We start from the raw sequence: 22611 nt of genomic DNA, 5'->3' as shown, positions 1-22611 counted from the left end.
TTGTTATGCAAATCACATCTGGTCAACAGCCAAACACAACAAAATAATTTCTCCTGGAAGCCCTTCTGACAGTGTCTGCCCAGCAACAGGGCACACCATAAACATACCCGACTGGCACACAAGAACACGTCAACAGATGCAGATGTGCAAACAATGACAGCATATTATCAGTTGGCAACATGTATAATAACTGCGGAAGTAATACCTATGCTGAATGCCTCACCTTTGTGTACAACCAGCCGAGCGATCGCAGTGATGTGGCCCAGAGTGTTGACAGCCGAACATTCATATGTAGTCTCATCTCTCTGTGGCCGCAGAGGCTGAATTCGGAGTACAGACCCAGAGCCTCCATCAAATTCTATAACCTGCAGAAGACAAATTGGGGCAAAAAGATGATGATGGGTTGAGAAAAATAGACCAATATAAATAAAGTAAGTGATAAGTTGGTGAACAAAATGAGCAAACAATGAGCTTTTTTTTTTTTTTTTGCATACAAGATTGAGGCTCATGTAAGAGCTAACATTAATCCAAAAAAAAAACCGACACATAAGACGAAATAAAGGGAGCAGGAGACAAGATGGGGAGAGAGAGGGCAGCACACAAGTACAACAGTAGAGAACAGGGACATCGGGAGATCTGTGGGAGGGAGAGGGCTTGGGGGGAGGAGGTGTGGGAAGTGGGGTGGGAGGGGTAAAAAAAACACATGGACACTGCTAGGACTTCCAGGAAAGAAGTCGGTATTTCAAAAAAGTGGATCTGGGGTGAATTAGCGGGGGTGGAAAAGATCAAGGTTTTGGATGGGGGAAGATAAGAGATGGTGATGAACAGCTGTTTTAAAGACCTGGAGGGAGGAGTGGGATTGAAGAGAGTGAGGGAGTTTGTTCCAGAGGCGGGAGAAAAGGGGAATGAAAGAGTGAAGGTGAGCAGAGAGCCTAGATTTTGTCCTTTTAACCAGTAGAGGGTTGCTGGCAGATCTTGTGCGACCTGAAGGAGGACTTGGGGGACAGAGCACAGACAGAGCTGGGGGAGCAAGGCCGGATAGGAGTCGGTAGAAGACAGATGATAGAGTCGTCAAACTCGAAAGTGAAGGGCAGGATGGATCAAAATGATTTTAGAAAGAAACGCTGAGAAGAAACGTCGAAGAAAGTATCCAAAGAAGGTGGTGGGAAGATACAAGCTATAAAGTTGATGGTGTAGGATTGAGAAGGCTCAGAAGCAGGCGACTTGACTAGTTCCTGAACTAAGATGACTCCCAAATGAATGGCGTTTGGGAACCCTAAATCCTCACTCGCCGTACTACAGGCGCTACTGGGATGATATGATCACAGTCTACAAGCTCCTCTATGGGAAATTATGAGTACCGATAAACGTCGTTTTCTCCGACACAAAAAACACTGCAAATGCCAGGACACCATTTTAAATTGTGGAAGCAGTCAATATCCAAACTTGATGTCAGGAATACGTTTTTTAGCCAGAAGGTGATCCATGAATGGAACAACCTCTCTGCAAATGTCATGATGGCAACTACAGTAGATTTTAAAATAATCGAATATCGAGATATTACGTCAATGGATTGATGAAAGATGCTGAAGAAAGCCATCTGTGAAGTGTTGATGAAGGCAAGTGAAAAAATGTTGGAGATAGTAACATGAAGTAGCTGTAAATCGTGCAAAGGAAAGGGGAAAGGGTGGAATCACATGGAATTTCTGAGGAAATTGAATGAACATCATAATAGTGATGGTAGCAAGATTCAGTATTACTTCATTCAACCTTTTTGCTGTTAGATTGAAATCAAACTTTGGAGGAGAAACAATAAAAAAAGAAACAAAATGGCTGCTTTTTCACACAAAGATACCTGCTTAAAACTCAAGGAAATTCCAATTGGGCCCAACCGTTGGCGAAGCATCAATATAATGTAAAGCCATCAACATGTCTAATGTGTGATCACGTGCAAAGTATTCTTTTTGGTCTTGTGTGTCGAGAGTGGCTATAAGCAGTTTCACAAACAACTCCTACAAAAAAGTGGTGCACGACACTGCTACCTCTCAATCGATCAAATCTATCTGTATTTATAACACTTAATTTGCTTGAACAAGCTCTGCCCTTCTCACCAATATTATGGGGCAGAGTAGGATAGGAGAAAATTTGGGGCAAATGCGCATGCACAGTCCAAATGCGCATGCACGGTCCAAATGCGCATGCACGGTCCAAATGCGCATGCACGGTCCAAATGCGCATGCAGTCCAAATGCGCATGCACAGTCCAAATGCGCATGCACAGTCCAAATGCGCATGCACAGTCCAAATGCGCATGCACAGTCCAAATGCGCATGCACAGTCCAAGTGCGCATGCACAGTCCAAGTGCGCATGCACAGTCCAAATGCGCATGCACAGTCCAAGTGCGCATGCACAGTCCAAATGCGCACGCACAGTCCAAGTGCGCACGCACAGTCCAAGTGCGCACGCACAGTCCAAGTGCGCACGCACAGTCCAAATGCGCACGCACAGTCCAAATGCGCACGCACAGTCCAAATGCGCACGCACAGTCCAAATGCGCACGCACAGTCCAAATGCGCACGCACAGTCCAAATGCGCACGCACAGTCCAAATGGGAATGCACAGTCCAAATGCGCATGCACAGTCCAAATGCACATGCACAGTCCAAATGCGCATGCACAGTCCAAATGCGCATATAATAACCACCTTTAGAGGCCATTTTTCCCCGCAGAGCGGGGGTTGGCCTTTTTCGGGAACCGTGGTTGTTGTTGTTTTTTTGGTCCCCTTTTTGAAGCAATGTTTTACGGCCGGATGCCCTTCCTGACGCCAACCCTTTTTGCCGCCTTTAACGACAAACAGGGAATTACCAGTGAACTGTTACTCAATTAGCCGACCTCGGAAGGATGACAGGCTGAGTCAACCCCACTGGCGTTAATTCAGCGATCGACCGGGATTCGAACCCAGGATCCTCGCATCCTAAGCCGGCACCCTAGCTGCTAGCCCAACACCAGGGCACAGTCCAAATGCGCATGCACAGTCCAAATGCGCATGCACAGTCCAAATGCGCACACACAGTCCAAATGCGCACGCACAGTCCAAATGCGCACACACAGTCCAAATGCGCACACACAGTCCAAATGCGCATGCACAGTCCAAATGCACATGCACACTGCACAGTCCAAATGCGCATGCACAGTCCAAATGCGCATGCACAGTCCAAATGCGCATGCACAGTCCAAATGCGCATGCACAGTCCAAATGCGCATGCACAGTCCAAATGCGCATGCACAGTCCAAATGCGCATGCACAGTCCAAATGCGCATGCACAGTCCAAATGCGCATGCACAGGTCCAAATGCGCACGCACAGTCCAAATGCGCATGCACACAGCACAGTCCAAATGCGCATGCACAGTCAAAATGTGCATGCACAGTCCAAATGCGCATGCACAGTCCAAATGCGCATGCATAATCCAAATGTGCAAGCACAGTCCAAATGCGCATGCACAGTACCTCTTCTCAGCAAGATGATGTGGAGGACCAACCAATTATTTTTAGTACTAGTACTATAGATTTGTAAGTTTACTGACGAGTTTGTTTAATCAAGCTCCACCCTTCACACCAATAGTGGGCAGAGTGGTGTAGGAGCTAATTTTGGGCAAATGAGCATGCACCGTCCAAGCTCCACCCCTCTCCTCAGCAAGATGATGTGGAGGACCAACCAATTATTTTTAGTACTGGTACTATAGATTTGTAAGTTTACTGACGAGTTTGTTTGATCAAGCTCCACCCTTCACACCATTACTGGGCGGAGTGGTGTAGGAAGTAATTTTGGGAAAATGAGCATGCACCGTCCAAGCTCCACCCCTCTCCTCAGCAAGATGATGTGGAGGACCAACCAATTATTGTTAGTACTGGTACTATAGATTTGTAAGTTTACTGATGAGTTTTCTTGAACAAGCTCCGCCCTTCTCAGCAATAGGGGGCGGAATAGGATAGGAGAAAATTTTGGGCAAATGTGTATGTGCATTCCAAGCTCCGACCCTCTCCATAGCAAGATGATGTGGAGGATCAACCGAATATTTTTTTAGTTCCGGTACTATAGATATATATATATATATGTTTCCTGACCTCGGGACATATACTGTACACTTGCATTGTCCCATGTAAAATGTACAAGGAAATGGCCACTCCATCGCACTATCCTCACATAGGCTTACAATTTCTGGGTGTGCAGATCATTCATGCACTGAAATGGGCATAGTAAATGTATTTGTCTATTAGATACGTGCTTATTGCCTGTCTCCCGGGTGTTCTTTTTACTTGTTTTTTTTTTTTTAAATTAAATCATTATTAATTCTTCATTCAATTATTTGCAGCTGAACTTTCTAAACCACATGTAAGGTGGTTTAAGACTTAGTTTGTATAAAATGGAAAACTGGTCTTTATCATGAGGACAAGTGTCGATTTGCATCAGCAGACAGGTACAATAATGGATGTATTCAACGGAACGTTATTAGATGTACCAGTGAGGCACCCGTGCATAGCACGGGTGGGAGGCCAGAAGCAAACAGACAATGCAGATACGGCGAATGCTAAAGCATGAAACCAATACATTCCACATTCCTGTAGCACCTTAAGTCACACGTCAGACATGGACAGCAAGTTCGTGAAGGACTTCCATGAAAAACGTACCCGTTTGCAAACAAACGTGCTTATTGCTTATTGCAATAACGATTTAACGTGCAAACAAACGGGTACGTGTGTTCCATTCCCAGTCAATGGCGAATCTGCATATGGCGATCTGCGAATTCACATTTAGAAAGTAGAAACCGTCACGGCATTTCGTCATTCACTTGAACTTGATATCTCTTTTTTTCATTCCAAACAGCATAACTCCAATCACAAATGAAATGACATAAATATTTTAAAAAACTTTTAACAACATTCGTGACATAAACAAATATTTAACTCCTGATGTGAAGTTCCGTATGGTTGGGTGAATACAATCACGAATTCAAAATCGTACTTGTATTCACTCAATTCCAATCATCAATTGATACTTTAACAAAACGATTAACACGATTAACGTTTAACGATTTAACATTACGAATGAATGACGGTTGTATTTGGATATTATCAAACCCACGCATTGCCATCATCTGTCCACTTCCACATTCGCGGCAGGTTCATAATTGTCATCAAAATCTAAACAGTAATTGTAGAATTTCAATAAAAGCCACATCACTGTTCATATCGGAAAATATTATTCCATCGTGTTTGGAAAAACTGGAAAATTGGAAAATTTGGAAAAAACTTGGAAAAACAGTACAGCCTATTTTACTCCCAGGGGTCCCAGGAACACCCACCCAAAATATCATTGCGATCGGCTGAACCGTTTTTGCGGTATCTTCAAACGGACAGACAGACATTTGGTGAATTATAGTAGGATGCTAAGCACTGTTGGAAGCAAGGAGAAGCTGACGATTCCGGCATTAACCATTCGTTTGTAGCATTGGAGGTCCCCTAGCCAAGGAGAGCTATTTTGCTCTGATGAAAGGTTAAAAACGGAAAAGTCACCTTCTCCTGGGCTTCCCACACCTTGATTGATCAATATTCAATTGATTACATCCACTATTTATTTCACGGTGCTATTCACTTCGAAGTAAAATCTCAAAGCGCCTTCCAAAAAAAGAAGAGGAAAGAAGCTGAAATCCTACTACATAAGGCAATTCTCGATATATGTTATATATACACATATATATCTATACACATATATATCATATATATGTGTCATATACAGTCACGTGAAAAAGTAAGTACACCTCATGTAAAGTTTTGACTTTTTCAACATACAGCTATTTGATCTTCATTTCCACAATATTGATAGATAAAGGTGATATAATATAACAAATATCATGAAACAATTACATTTTGTAGTCCATTGTATAATTTAAATAAACATAAATGCAAATTTCGTGTGTGGAAAAAGTAAGTACACCCCTACATTTATCACGACTTCAAATACCGAAAATTAGAATCAGGTGACCAGCTCAGGTGCAAATGATTAGAACATCGTTAGAGAGGATCTTGGAGGAACCTGTCTTATTTAAACCTCAGACATTTAGTTTGGTTTGCTCTTTGTTGTTGAAGTGTGCGGCGTCACCATGCCGAGATCAAAAGAGCTCTCTGAGGCCTTCAGAAAGAAGGTTATAGATGCCTACGAGTCTGGGAAGGGATTTAAAAAGATCGCCAAACATTTTGAAATCAATCATTGTGTCCGGAAAATCATCTACAAGTGGAGAAGATTTCAAACAACTGCCAACTTGTTCAGGCCAGGCCGCCCCAGCAAGTTCAGCCCGAGAGCAGACCGCAAGATGCTGAAAGAAGTCTCTAAAAACCCCAGAATGTCATCACGGGACCTACAGGTAGCTCTTGCCACTGTTGATGTCGAAGTGCACGAGTCTACCATGAGAAAGAGGCTGCACAAATTTGATCTACATGGGAGGTGTGCCAGGAGGAAACATTTGCTGTCCAGAAAGAACATCAGGGCAAGACTAAAGATTGCCAATGAACACCTAGGCAAGGACCAGCACTTCTGGAACAATGTGCTCTGGACAGATGAGTCAAAGGTAGAGCTATTTGGCCACAGTACCAGAAGACATGTTTGGCGAAAACAAAAGACAGCATTTGACCACAAGAACCTGATACCAACTGTAAAGCATGGTGCTGGAAATATTATGGTTTTGGGCAGCTTTGCTGCATCAGGGCCTGGGCAGCTCACCATCATATAATCCACTATGAATTCTTCATTGTACCAGAGGGTGCTTGAGGATAATGTGAGGCCATCTGTCGGAAAGTTTAAGCTCAACCGAAGGTGGACCTTGCAACATGACAATGACCCTAAACATACCAGTAAATCCACCAAGGAATGGCTGAAAAGAAAGAAATGGAGTGTTCTGGAATGGCCAAGTCAAAGCCCGGATCTAAATCCCATCGAGGTGTTGTGGGGGGATTTGAAACGAGCTGTGCATGCAAGAAACCCCTCAAACATCGCACAGCTGAAATAATTCTGCATGGAGGAGTGGGCAAAAATTTCTCCCAGTCGATGTCAGAGACTGGTAGACAGTTATAAGAAACACCTACTTGAGGTTGTCTCTGCCAAAGGGGCAATACCACCTGTTAGAGCCATGGGTGTACTTACTTTTCCCACATGCGAAATTTGCATTTATGTTTATTTAAATTATGCAATGGACTACAAAATGTAAATGTTTCATGATATTTGTTATATTATATCACCTTTATCTATCAATATTGTTGAAATGAAGATCAAATAGCTGTATGTTGAAATATGTTGAAAAAGTCAAAACTTTACATGGGGTGTACTTACTTTTTCACGTGACTGTGTATGTATGTATGTATGTATGTATGTATGTATGTATGTATGTATGTATGTATGTATATATATAATATATATATATATATATATATATATATATTTTTTTTTTTTTTTTTTTTTTGTATACAAGATCGAGGCTCGTGAAAGAGCAAACATTAATCACACAAAAAGACAAACCGACACACAAAACACAAAAAACAAGGGGAGCGGCAGACAAGATGGGGAGAGAGGGGGGAGGACACAAAAGAGAGGGGGAAGAAGGGGAAGGACACAAACACAACATTTGAGAGCAGGGACATCGGGAGGACTTGGGGGGAGGTGGGAGAGGATTAAAACATATGAACACTGCAAGGACTCTGGGGTGAATTACCGGGGGTAGAAAAGATCAAGGTTTTCGATGGGGGAAGATAAGAGATGGTGGTGAACAGCTGTTTTAAAGACCTGGAGGGAGGAGTGGGATTGAAGGGAGTGGGGGAGTTTGTTCCAGAGGTGGGAGAAAAGGGGAATGAAAGAGTGAAGGTGAGCAGAGAGCCTAGACTTTGGCAGTTTAACCATAAGAGGGTTGCAGGCAGATCTTGTGCGACCTGAAGGAATATTGGGGGGACAGAGCACAGAGAGAGCTGGGGGAGCAAGGCCGGAGAGGAGTCGGTAGAAGACAGAAAGACCACCAACCTGCCTGCGGTGAGTGAGTGAAAGGCCCTCGGCGTTGACTACATCGCAGGAGATTCCAATGATTCTGAAAGCTTTGGCCTCAACAGCGTGAAGCCGAGCAAGGTGTGAGGCAGGAGCACCAGACCAGAGGGGGGAACAGTATTCCATTGAGCTGCGGATGAAAGCCTTGTATGTGGTGAGGAGCTCAGGTGTGCCAAGGAAGGACTTCGCACGACGGAGGATGCCCAGTCGGCGACTGGCTTTGGAGGCCAGCTTGGAAATGTGGTTTTCCCAAGAAAGATCATGGCAGATAGTGAGACCCAAAAGCTTGAGCGACAGAACTTCTTGGAGAGGATTGTTGAGAAAGTAGATGGGAGGGTTGTCCAGTCGGTCCTTTCGGAGAGACATTGTAAGAGTGTGAGATTTGTCAGGATTGAAAGACATGTTCCACTTGTTTGACCAGTCTGTGATTTTGTCCAGGTCTGCAGAGAGTGAGGAGGCTGCAGACTGCCGATCTGAGGGATGAGGAATGGAGCGACAGAGAGTAGAGTCGTCAGCAAAGAGATAGAGAGGATTTTCAAGAGAGTCAGAGAGATCATTGATGAAGACCAGAAAAAGCACAGGGCCCAGAACACTACCTTGGGGAACTCCAGCCTGAACAGGAAGAGGAGATGAGAGAAACCCATTCAGGGCCACACGTTGACTACGACCAGAGAGGAAGTCCGCCAGCCATGCGTGGAGATTTCCATGGATACCAAAGGAGGAGAGTTTGGAGAGCAGAGCAGGGTGCCAGACCGTATCGAAGGCACGTGAAATGTCAAGGGAGACAGCTCTAATTTCCTGTTTGGCGTTGAGGACCTCCATCCATTGTTGAGAAAGCAGAAGCAGCATGTCCAGAGTAGAGTGACCAGGTCTGAAACCAAATTGATGATCAGAGATCAAGCCATTGGAGAAGAGGAAAGATTTAATATCTGAAGCAATGATGGATTCCATGACTTTGCTGATAATTGGGAGAAGGCTGATTGGTCTGTAGTTGCTGGGATCTGTTTTTGCACCTTTTTTGTGCAAAGCGGTGATGTTGGCTGATTTCCAAGCAGATGGCAGATGACCTTGAGCAAAAGAGAGGGTGAAGAGAACAGAAAGAGGGAGTGAAAGAGCAGAAGAACATGATTTTAGGACCCGTGGGCTGATGCCGTCAGGACCAGTTGCAGAATCAGAGTCGAGGGTTGACAGAAACTTTTCCACCTTGTCAGGAGGAAAGGACACAGAGTCCAGGAGCAGCTGGGTACGACTGGGTATGGTGGGTACAGAGAGGGATGGGTTTGGGACACAAGATTTAGAGGCAAACACAGAGTTGAGGCATTCAGCTTTTTCACGTGCGGAGTCAGCCGTTAAGCCGTTTGAGGTGAGGGAGGGGATGGAGGGGGAACAAACACCAGAAACAGATTTGACCAGACGCCACCAGGATTTGGAAGAGGGAGACAGATAAGAGAGTTCGGTCTTGAGAATGGTGAGATATTGTTTCCTGGCTCTCCTGAGGGTGGAGACACACTTGTTTCGGGCTTTGTGAAAGGAAATGAGATTTCCTTCCGTTGGATTTGCTTTCCAGGAGACGAAAGCAAGTTGTTTCAGGGCAACAGCCTCACCACAAGATTCCGTGTACCATGGACGGGAGGAAGGGTATGACAACTGAAGACGAGATGGTATAAATCTGTGCATGAGAGAGAGCAATTTACTTTGAAAGAATTCCCAGGATGAGTTGATGTCAGAGGCGGTAGAGATGGGAGACCAGTCCAGATGATTGATGGCTGCTTGAAGACCGTGCCAGTTGGCCTGAGTGAAATGCCAGACTCGTCGACGCTGAGGAGGCTCTCTGAGAATGGTCAGAGAGATGTCCACTTTGACAAGCACATGATCAGATGAGCCGATTGGAGCAGAAGAAGAGCAGCAGACATTTTCAGGGAAGTTTGTCATAACCAAATCCAGAAGAGAAGAAGCTCCATTGACTGAGATCCGGGTCGGGAAATTGACAGATTGTGTCAGTCCCAGTGAGTCGCAGAAGTCCTTTGCTGAAGAGCCATGGCTGGTGAGAGAGGTACCCACACCCAGCCAACTGGCATGGTGACAATTGAAATCACCACATATGAGGAAGAGAGAGTTGGGATGGGTAGATAGAAGTTGGTCCATATTATCAGACAGTGAGATGTAGATGGAGTCATCGCTGATTGGTGGACGGTACAACACACATATGAACAAAAGGTGGGAGCGAAGGGGAAGCCGTAGCCAAAGGTATTCCTGGGGGTGAGGTGGAGAGAGGGCAGTGGAGGGCGAGTGAGGAAGAGAGTTTTTTATAAAGATAGCAACCCCACCTCCAGGACGAGGCTATATATATATATATATATATATATATGTATGTATATATATATATATATATATGTTGTTGCGGTTCTGAGAATGTACATATACCATCATTAAAGGGTAACAATTTGCCCCCATAGTTAGTCCACACGCAACACGTAGGCCACCTTAGAACATTAGTTATGTCATAGTATGTGTGAGGATAAGGCCATTTCCACTAGTGATACCTGCGTTGTGTAAAATAAATAAGCTTAGGCCCCGTTGATTTTGCGGCCACCCTCCGATCGACCTCGTTGGGCAGCATCCATCCAGTGCCCTGATTCGGCTAATCCACCTCGTTTGCCAGCAGCGTTCGCTGTCCTTGGGTTCGCCCGAAACCAGCCAAATGCCACGAGGTAGGCCTGGAAAGGGTGAGGAGCGCGAGGAAGAGGTGTGGCCGCATCAAGCAGCATGTCAGAAGGCGGTGACGGTGAGGGCAACCACCAAACAGGGCTCGATGGGCATGGCTTAAGAAGGCGTGGTAAGGGCGCATCGAGCAAGTGCTGGAAGGTTCGCTGTAAAGGCTATATAAGCGCATGCACAAAGCCCTTGAAAGGACTTACAGAGGGAGCTTGTGCTGAAAAGGACTCGCTGTGGAAGGTATTTTTTTTTTTTTTTTTTTTTTTCTTTTTTGTATACAAGATCGAGGCTCGTGAAAGAGCGAACATTAATCACACAGAAAGACAAACAGACACATAAAACAAATAACATCGGGAGCGGTAGACAAGATGGGGAGAGAGGGGGAAGGACACAAACACAACATTTGAGAGCAGGGACCGAGAGACATGGAGACATCGAGAGATCTGTGGGAGGGAGAGGGCTTTGGGGGGAGGCATGTGAAGGGGGGGGGGGGGGGGGGTGGGAGAGGTTGAAACATATGGACACTGCCAGGATTTCCAGGAAAGAAGTTGGAATTTCAAACAAGGTGGATCTGGGGTGAATTAGTGGGGGTAGAAAAGATCAAGGTTTTGGATGGGGGAAGATAAGAGATGGTGGTGAACAGCTGTTTTAAAGACCTGGAGGGAGGAGAGGGATTGAAGGGAGTGTGGGAGTTTGTTCCAGAGGCGGGAGAAAAGAGGAATGAAAGAGTGAAGGTGAGCAGAGAGCCGAGATTTCGGCAGTTTAACCATCAGAGGGTTGCTGGCAGATCTTGTGCGACCTGTAGGAATATTTGGGGGACTCATTGGTGTTCATCCTCAAAATAGGAATTTCGTACAAGTGATTAGAAACTCAAAATGGCTGTATTTAATCATATGGGAGGCATGGACGAATTGCTTGAAAAATTGCATTTTACTGTCCCTTCAAATCGTATTACTATGCTTCACACAACAGTCTTTCCCAAGCATGTCATTTTCAACTTCCAAATCAATGCACAAAATGAAGAAACAAATGTGAAAAAGGCCGACCTTCCGATTCTGGACCTGTGATTTCCATATTCCTCTTTGTACTGACACAAAAACACAGCAAGTCAAAGTAGGTTGGCTTTGTGAGGTTGGCTTTGTTGGCTTTGTGGGCATGGTTGGCTTTGTTGGCTTTGTGAGGTTGGTTGGCTTTGGTTGGTCTTTGTTGGTTGGTTGGTTGGCTTTGTTGGCTTTGTTGTTTGTTGTTGTTGGCTTGGAAGGTTGGCTTTGTGAGGACTCGTTGGGAGAGGGCTTTGTGAAAGGACTGTCGAGGACTCGCATGTTTGGGCTTGCGCATGGTAAAGGATTCGTTGAAAGAGAGATTGCAGATGATATGTGCTTTGTATGAGGACGGTGCTAAAAGGACTTCTGCGGGAGAGGCACTTTGCCATTGAACTGTATTGGGAGCGCATATAGCGCCGGTTCTCCTATTACGTACGTGGCCGTGACCGCACGTATAACCGCCAACCCCGGTTCATCTATTACGTACGCGACCGTGGTCGCAAGTAACCGCCCAGCCAGCCTTACCTTTCGCCCCGCATTTAACCCCGTAATTGTCCGATCCGCGTCAGCGAGCCGCGGGGAGCTTCTGCCGCCCTGACCGTCTTCTTCGTGGTGCGAGTCGGGGACCGGAGCGAACTGCCTGGACGCCATCATCCCTGGACCATCTGCAATCCCCGTGTGTGTCTGAGTGTAAAACGGGCCCGTGTCCTGGGATAAGTTAAGACTGTATTAAGCTGCACTTTGTATTCTTCTTCTCCTTCCTGTACAAATTGTGAATAAACCAATCTGTTCTTCCTGTCTTTCCTGATTCGACCGTATCAGTGTTTTCCTCCATTGGGTAAGTGTGGGACGATTCGGAACCGCTCAGATCGGGTTTAGTCCTTGTTAACGGCCCGGGTCACAGTTCGCTATCGCTCGGTGTTTCCACCTATAACCGTGATTCTGGCGGGGTTTATTTCCTTGCTTCCTGGCAGGCGTTGGTACTTAGGGAATAGGAATTCGGCCTACCACCCTATTGAACACCGTCCGGAAGGAACGTCATAGCCCCGGATCCCGTCGGCTAGTAAAAGACAAAGGGACTTACCCTCCCCTCCCCTTGGTAAGGGGAAAGGCCGACGAGGAGATCCGTAACAATTGGTAGTCTGAAGTGGGGATTTGGAACCTGGGACTAAATTTTTTAGACCAAATTTTGGACACCAATTGTGCATACTGGCCGCAACATTTGGTGTCGGGGAGTTGGGATTTGGAACCCTAACCAAATTTTTTTTGGACAAATCTGGCCAAAATTACGAGCGACCAAAATTTAGTTTGAACATCCAAATTAAAATCGTGCCATGGATAGCCAAGACAGTCGGATGCCGGTGGGGGTAGAAATAAATGAAGAATTAATAACCCAGGACCCCCGGGAAGAATTGGGAGAAATGGAGGAGAACATTGATGAGGGTGCGGCAGCTGGGAAAGAAAATGGCGGCCTCCCGTATGTGACGGCAATAGCCGGGCCCGCAGTGCCAATGGACTGGGGCCTTTTTATGGTGCATTTCAGCGCATCTATGGAGGGTGATAGTAAGGGATTGGATGCAATGATGGCTACCCAGGGGATCGACATGGAAAAAATGAGGAACGAAGCAAGGTACAACCCGGATGGATTTCAGGAGCAAATAAACACCACGATGAAAAGAATAGAGGAGGACATGAGGCGCAAGTCGAGCGGGAAGGTCGCAAAGGTACGCGACGGGGTAGCGAGATGTGAGAAGCGTGGGAAGAGCGCGCCTGAGCAAGGCGCAGTTAAAATGACCGGAATAGAAATCGCGACACGGGTGCAAAGTCTGGATTCACATCGTGACGTCGTGCTGCCTAACCCCAATGGAAGTTTGCAGATGCGGTTGGAGGAGAGGAGAATCCCGAAGGTGAGTAGGGTTGTGTATGGCGCGAAAAGGTTTGGCGCGAAAGTGTTTGGCGCGAAAAGTTTTTTCGCGCGCTTGGGATCCCGACGTCACCCGGGCGCTTGTGGAAGGTCCGTGGTGCGCTGTGTGAAAGTGAATGGCGCGTGTGCGCCCGGCGCCGGAGCGAGAGTGTGAAACCGAGTGAGAGTGAGTGCACAACGGAGTGTATGTGTGAAGAGTGTGACACAGAGTGTGAGTTGGCTGAGGAGAATGTGCGAGGATGCACACCGGAGCGTGTTGTAGAGAGTGTGCGGAAGTGCACACCAGAGCGTGTGATTGGGTGTGCAACAGGGGATTGCACACCCGTGAGTAGGTGTGCGCTGATTGGGTGTGTGCAGGAGTGCACACCCATGGTTGTTACGGAGTACGTAACGGGAGAGTGTACGCGAGGGTGTGCGATGGCTAAGTGTGTAACAGAGTGTGCAAGTGGTATGAGTGCGCCAGGGTGTGCGCGAGGATGTGTAGTAAGGGAGTGTGTGAGTGGCGTGAGTGCACCTGAGTGTGCAAGAAAAGAGTGTGCACGGGAGAGTGCAGTAACGAAATGTGTGGAGTGTATGAGAGGCGCTGGAGCGCCTCGGTGTACGAGTGAGAAACGGGTCGCGTGGTGTGAGAATGCGACTCAAGCATCGACGCAGACCGGGGCAGCGTTTACGGCGACGGATAGCCGACGCGAGCTCTCGGGGCGTGGTGCGCTTTGTGTGCTGCGGGGGCCGGCGGGGATCGTTGACGCGGCGGCGTGCACGATTCGTGCCGGGCTCCGCCCTGTATGGTCAGTGCCGTGCCGTGGCGAAAGGGGAAAACGGCACGATTCCAGGGGGGTAGGCCATGTCGGACCTTCGCCCCCTGGCGGGCGCGGTGCTCCGACCGGGGGAGGTTGGGTCATCGTACTGGAGACCGAAAGGCTCCGTGCCGAGATGGTGCCTGGAACCTCGGCCCAAGTATGCCTCCTCCCCAGAATCTAAAATGCCGGACGGACCCAACCAACAGGAGACTGACCATCCGCATGCATTGCTCGGCTTTGCGAAGCCGAGCTGTGGAAATGTATTCCCACCCGACGAGGCTCGAGAGTAGTGGACTAGTAGTAATGGCGTTGGCGAATGGCAGTTGTACCATTCGTTGGGGCACATGAGCTTTAGTTTATGGGGTTGGCAGTGAGAACGAGCCAGGGCGGGCTAGGATAATTCGTAGGGATTTAGAGAAATGACAATAGGAGACTGAGAGTTAAGTAGTGACTTTTGTACCAGTAGAGGGGCCGTAGTCAGATTAGATGGATGTTAATGACGAGGGAAGTGCTTAGTGTAAGGGAAGACGGGAAGCACGAGTATTAGGGGAAATAGTTAGTTAGATGATGCTGTGCGTGTGAGTATGAGCGTGAGCTTTTGGAGCAAATGAGGAATTGAGTGAAATTGTTTGTGGATGAACTTGGTGAAATGGGGCATTGGTCGAGAATGGTTGTTTGTGTGAGGATCTGGTTATTGGTGAACTTGGTGAAATGAGGCATTGGTCGGGGATGACCCGAAGTGATGTATGAATGGAGTATTGAGGATGTGTGTAAGTGTGTTGAGTGATTGACTTGCATGGGGTGCAAGTGAGAATACTGAGTGGTGTGGAATAAATGATGTGGAGTGAGTAGTGTGGAATGAGTGGTGTGGAGTGCATGGTGTGAAGGAGTGGATGGGGGAAGATGAACCCCTTCACGAATACCCGGGGAGGGTAGTTTAAAGTCAGGTAGAGGGAGTAGTTAAATTGCTTGGATATTGACACCTGTGGTGCAGGTAGTAGCAAGTTGTTGCTTTGAGGGGTTCATGAGTGAGTGGAATGGCTGGGCGTGTGGGCTTAATTGGTGAGTGTGGTTAAATGGGCACTCCGCCACTGGTAGTCTGTCAGCCAGGTGAGGCCGCAGGTAGGCTCTGGGAGCCAGGTAGCGTTCAGTGTAGAGTTCATTTGCGCCCGAGTTTCCTAAGAGAGGACCCGGGTAGCCCAATGCCAGAGAGGGCATCAGAGGGGTGAGAGAGCCAGGAGGGCCTTCCCCAAGTTAGGGTAGTTGTGAGGAGCTAGGCAAGCTCGGGTGGCGACTTCAGTGGTGGAGGTGCGCAGGTAGTTGTACCTGCTGGTAGAGCCACACGACCCAGCCCCGAAATTGTGCGAAGGCACAGTAGGAAAAAATGGGGGAGTGAGACCCCAAATTTGGGAGGCACCACAGGATGGTCAATGGGTATTGGTTTCTAGAACCACATAGTTTAAAGATGCCAATTGGCAGGGCAAGACCCCGGGAAGTTTAAAGAGTTAATGTTATTAGAAGGATAGTTCGGATGAAATCTCTTCGCACCATCCACATCCACTCACCAAGGTGACAGGACTCCACACCAGGTTTCCCAAATGTTTGGAATGAAAGACGCATCATGACGTGGGTGAGACATTGTGTGTAATTCCATCCCTTCCTTCTTGGGAGGGATTGGACGCCGAATTTGGAATTAGAGGATATGGGAGACAAGACGGTAGAGACGGAATTTGTAAAGTGTAAATACGGGGAGGGGCAAAGGTAGTGTAGGTTGACATGGGGGGTGACGAACGGCTAGGGACGAGCTTGCTCCGCTCGCTCTCCCGCGCCCCTCATGTTGCATTACCTCGTATTGATGTGTACCCTTGCGCCCTTTCCCCTGCTGACTCTCTCTGCTTTGTTTTTCCTACCCCACCCATGGACCCATTTTATTTGTTGAGGGGAGTGTGCAGGAACCCTGAGCTGTGCGGCTGCACTTTTCCGCTGCCCCATGCTACCTGTTGCCTGCACCGATACACCTATGGACCACACGTTCTGTGGCCTGGCACCTTTGCTGGGGCAGACAATCGCTGCAAGCATTACCTTGTGCCGTGCGGACCACTGTTTTAAGTGGCATCAATGCCATGCAGTCGGACCACCTAAGTTGGCCCTGCTGGCTGAAATAAAAACGGACACGGTTTGTGCCTTTTTATTAATTCCTTTGGTGTGTCAGGAAAGAAGACTTTAAGTTTTGATGATGGCACACCGAAGACGAAGACACAAGACGCAGCCAAAATGCAGCAGCCCAGCAGCCAAGCACAAGATATCATGGATTTTTGAAATGTGATTGTGCATTTATTGATGACTGTGCATTTTTATGATTGTGCATTTATGGTGTCATGATTTCGGTGCATATTGGTGTATGGTGTATTGGTGCAGTGCATTCTGTGTTTCTCTCCAAATTTCTCTTCTCTCCCACAAAAAGAACAGGTCCTGGGTTGTAGTGTTGTAAATAATTAGGGTTAGTCTTGTAAATAACATGCTCCCCACCGGCTTTATGTATAGTTTGAGAATTCTTTCCGTTATTCGGTTAATTGTGGGCGTGAGTGATAGTTAGTACACAACGCAGTAGGTGGGACATATCTAGTGTTTAAAACTGTCGCACACAGGGTGATGGAGTAAATGTAGAGGGAAACCACACCTAAGTGTCACACTAAGCTAAAAAGTAGTCCTGACCCTTGCATCAGAACCGGTCGTACTCACTTGTGTGGGTTCGGCTCAGGGACGAGCCTGGCGAAGGAGGGGAGAAGTGTTACGGTTCTGAGAATGTACATATACCATCATTAAAGGGTAACGGTTTGCCCCCATAGTTAGTCCACACGCAACACGTAGGCCACCTTAGAACATTAGTTATGTCATAGTATGTGTGAGGATAAGGCCATTTCCACTAGTGATACCTGCGTTGTGTAAAAGAAATAAGCTTAGGTCCCATTCATTTTGCGGCCACCCTCCGATCGACCTCGTTGGGCAGCATCAATCCCGCGCCCTGATTCGGCTAATCCACCTCGTTTGTCAGCAGCGTTCGCTGCCCTTGGGTTCGCTCGAAACCAGCCAAATGCCACGAGGTAGGCCTGGAAAGGGGGAGGAGCGCGAGGAAGAGGTGTGGCCGCATCAAGCAGCACGTCAGAAGGCGGTGACGGTGAGGGCAACCACCAACCAGGGCTCGGTGGGCATGGCTTAAGAGGGCGTGGTAAGGGTGCATCGAGCAAGTGCTGGAAGGTTCGCTGCAAAGGCTATATAAGCGCATGCACAAAGCCCTTGAAAAGACCTACAGAGGGAGCTTGTGCTGAAAAGGACTCGCTGGGGAAGGTTGGCTTTGTGAGGACTCGTTGTGAGAGGGCTTTGTGAAAGGACTGTCGAGGACTCGCATGTTTGGGCTTGCGCATGGTAAAGGATTCGTTGAAAGAGAACTTGCAGAGGATATGCGCTTTGTATGAGGACGGTGCTAAAAGCACTTCTGCGGGAGAGGCGCTTTGCCATTGAACTGTATTGGGAGAGCATATAGCGCCGGTTCTCCTATTACGTACGCGGCCGTGACCGCAAGTATAAACGCCAAGCCCGGTTCATCTATTACGTACGCGACCATGGTCGCAAGTAACCGCCCAGCCAGCCTTACCTTTCGCCCCGCATTTAACCCCGTAATTGTCCGATCCGCGTCAACGACCCGCGGGGAGCTTCTGCCGCCCTGACCGTCTTCTTCGCAGTGCGAGTCGGGGACCGGAGCGAACCGCCTGGACGCCATCATCCCTGGACCATCACCCTGACCATCTGCAATCCCCGTGTGAGTGTCTGAGTGTGAAACAGGCCCGTGTCCTGGGATAAGTTCAGACTGTATTAAGCTGCACTGTGCGTTCTTCTTCTCCTTCCTGTACAAATTGTGAATAAACCAATCTGTTCTTCCTGTATTTCCTGATTCGACCGTATCATGGTTTTCCTCCATTGGGTAAGCATGGCACGATTCGGAACCGCTCAGATCGGGTTTAGTCCTTGTTAACGGCCCGGGTCACGGTTCGCTATCGCTCGGCGTTTCCACCTATGACCGTGATTCGGGCGGGGTTTATTTCCTTGCTTCCAGGGCGGCGTTGGTACTTAGGCAATAGGAATTCGGCCTACCACCCTATTAAACGCCGTCCGGAAGGAACACCATAGCCCCGGATCCCGTCGGCTAGTAAAAGACAAGGGGATTAACCCCCCCTTGGTAAGGGGAAATGCTGACGAGGAGATCCGTAACAATATATATATATATATATATACATATCCTCACTGTATGTATATGTATATATATATATATATATATATATATATATATATATATATATACATACATATATATATATATATATATATATATATATATATATATATATATATATATATATATATATATATATATATATATATATATATATATATATATATATACATATATATATATATATATATATACTGTATATATATATATATATATATATATATATATATATATATATATATATATATATATATATATATATATAAATATATCTATATATATATCTATATATATATATATCTATATATATATATATATATATATATCTATATATATATATATATATATATATATATATCTATATATATATATATATATATATATATATCTATATATATATATATATATATATATATATATATATATATATATATATATATATATATATATATATATATATCTATATCTATATATATACATCTATATATATATATATATACACAAAGAATTAAGTTAAGCACCCCCCCCGTTTTTTTACAACCTCGCACATTACAAGTTTGTTGTCGTCAAAACAGTGTAATATACCCATGATATTGCTATATTTTCTGGAGAAGTGATATTATGGTCACATAAAAACATAACAATCATGCCGTTTTCAATATTTTATTCTGAATAATTTAAGGTGAAATTTTTTGGGAATTTTAGACATATTTTCACCTCAATTTAAGTATGGAGCTATAGGTCCATCACGGACAGTGTGGATGACGTTTATGTTTTCTAATGTACAGTCATTGTTCTGAGAAGACCTCTAGCGATCTTTGCGTCAATAACGTGTGTAGGACCCACGTGATCGGATCACTGACTCAACCAATCACTTTTTTTCACTTTGATCACTCAATTTCATCAATGGATAATTGCTAATGTCATACCAATCATTATTTGATCTCACATACCTTAGAATATATGCCAATGTATACATATACACAAAGAATATATATTAGGGGGTGCTTACCTTAATTCGTTGTGTAGGGGTGCTTAACTTAATTCTTTGTGTATATATATATATATATATATATATATATATATATATATCTATATATATATATATATATATATATATATATATATATATATATATATATATATATATATATATATATATATATATATATATATATATATATATATTGTTATGAATTTGGTAGAGCAACATCTAGAGCTAGGTAGATCTGAATAGGTAGGTATTCGGCTGTCGTGACAGGGACTCTACATGTAATAAGTTCTTGATGTTTAGGCGTTTGTCGGGGGAAGATGTATTATTGTGGACCTACCTGGAGGTTCGAGTGTTAAATAGTGAGGGATTAAAGGTAACGCCCCTGTGAGTCTCACCTAGTAGTCAAACCTTTGTCCATTATGGCACTGCAAACCACATAAACATTAGTTAGGTCCTTAGCGCAACATTAAATAATTCCTTTCCCTGACAATGACTTCGGAATAAATGGACAGGAAACCAGGCCAAAAACACCGCCACAATTGGCCGCCACCGTTTACACCTCCAAGGCCTACAAACCTCGCCTGGCACGTGTTATAACACAAGGACCGCGGGGTCGGGGACGGGAGATGTCAAGAGTGGAGCATGCCGCAGAGGGCGTGACCTGGGCGAGCCGGCGAGTTGGGAGGCTATGATTGGCTGAGGAGTGCGCCAATGTGACGTCATCGGCCAGAGATATTAGCGACGGTCGGACGCCATTTCGGAGAGAGTTCGTTGAGAGTTGGCACGGAGAGTTGGCAGAGGCAGTTCGCAACAGTTCGTGGGCAGTTCGCAACAGTTAGTGAGCAGTTCGGAGCAGTTCGTCGGAGTTGGCAGTTGGCACCGAACAGTTGGCACTTGGCTGTCCCAAAAGAGAGTCGAGTCAAGTGGAGTTCGCTTGCTTTGTGCAGCTTACGTTGAACCTTTGGTGCACGGACCTTGTGGAGATCGACCTCGTGTGGAGCCGCTGGCCTGCGTCGGACGCGTGGTGCTTGGAGCGAGGCCTTGTGGAACTTGGAGCGAGGGACCTCGTGGTGTGCGATCGGGGCTTGTGGAACTTGGAGCGAGGCCTCGTGGGTACATCGGGGCCGAAAGGAGCCGGGTGTTGGACGGCGGTCACCAAGACGACAAGGACGAGATAAGGCCGTACCCGCGAATACACTGTGCAGAAACCAAAAAGACGTGTTATTTTCGTATTCACCTCCCTCGTATCGTGTTTGATATCTGTTGTGTCTGGGATCCCAATTTAGGCTTATTCGATTTATTAGTACTAGGGCATGCCCGTACTATATATATATCTAAAATTATATCCCCCCCCCTCTATTTACATGAAATGGTTTGGTCCAAAGCGAACGGCTTGCGAGTACGGTGACAATCCCCCCCCCCTCTATTTACATGAAATGGTTTGGTCCAAAGCGAACGGCTTGCGAGTACGGTGACAATCCCCCACCCCCCCCCCCCCTCTATTTACATGAAATGGTTTGGTCCAAAGCGAACGGCTTGCGGAGTTTGGTAAAGAAATCGCCATAGCGTGCACAAACGCGCAGGAAAGCGAAAGAATCGCAAAGTAGTTTTAATTAGTTTTAAAACATAGTTTAACGCCAACATAGTTTGCCAACGTGAAATAAATGAATACGCTCTCAAATGTGCCGTCCGAGGCAGAGTCTGTTCGGTACGTTCGGCACACGTGATAGCTCGCTGCTCTCTGATTGGTTGAATCGTTTTTTGGACATAGCTCGGTAACTACTTGTCCGATTAATATGAAACCTTGAAAAGGCACATCCTCGGGTCCCCAGCAATATACCTGGCAAGTTTAAAGTATATCGGACCCGTGGTTGTCGAGAAACAGCGGTCACAGACATACATACATACATACATACATACATACATACATACATACATACACACAGAGATTACTGGAATTATAGATAGATTACCGGCGCGGGCTTTTTCACTGTCTTTACTTATAAATAATAAATCCTTATATTATTTTCTGTATATATCTGAACGCAGTTTTCCTGGGTGTTTCATTTTAGTAGATAAGGCGGCGGGCGGAGCTTTGCTGTGTCCGCCATTCCGCGCGTTTAACTTTGTGTTGAGCTTTAATCCGCCATTGAGTTTTCGCCTCGGGAGTGTAAAGTCTCGCAAATCGGCCATCCGTAACTGTGGTGTTAATCACGGTTGCGTAACAATATATATATATTGTTGCGAATATGGAATTTGACCTCCATATCCGCTTGTAAATATTCCCCTATCTTCTCCGATACTCCCCAACTCTCCCCTTACCCCATTCCCTAGTCCCATTGTCTGTAAACAACACCCATTAGAGCCGATCTTCCCCTTCATTCCCCCATTAAATGTCGTGCCCAGGTCCCCCGCACCACACGTAGACAATTATAGGACATCTTGCTAGTTATTCTTAATCTATGTCAGTTAAGGACTTGTTTCCATTAATTATGACTCTTCGTTGCACCAGAATGTGATGATATGGCACCAGTAGGAGTTTAGGACCTTCCCATACCTCCCCGCATCTCTTCCCATCATCTCAAGCTCCAACAACAACCACAACAACAGCGGCTTTGCGTCCTCACTCCGGCTCGGTTGGCCGCCATTGAACATGTGCTCGACGGGGTTACCCAGAAGGGGGCTCCCTGTCGGCCCCTCGTCAAGGGCGGAGCCGGTAACCCCCGCACCCAATGAGAAGCCATGGGCCGATGCCAT

The 22611-nt window shown here is 46.2% G+C and overlaps 1 protein-coding gene across 5 annotated transcripts in view; it reads right to left on the bottom strand.

Moving 5' to 3' along the window:
* The window catches only part of LOC137421285 (receptor-type tyrosine-protein phosphatase delta), a 638902-nt gene that overhangs the window by 212302 nt on the left and 403989 nt on the right, over positions 1 to 22611 (bottom strand). For all 5 annotated transcript variants that reach the window (XM_078771624.1, XM_068107181.2, XM_068107180.2 and 2 more), the window contains one exon: positions 224 to 365. In XM_078771624.1, coding sequence (XP_078627750.1) covers positions 224 to 365 — 142 coding nt within the window. The remainder of the gene's footprint in view (positions 1 to 223; positions 366 to 22611) is intronic.

The sequence above is a fragment of the Myxine glutinosa genome, chromosome 2, assembly GCF_964187855.1.
Source record: "Myxine glutinosa chromosome 2, kmMyxGlut1.1, whole genome shotgun sequence".
NCBI lineage: Eukaryota > Metazoa > Chordata > Myxini > Myxiniformes > Myxinidae > Myxine > Myxine glutinosa.
This window is presented reverse-complemented; position numbering and strand designations above follow the sequence as displayed.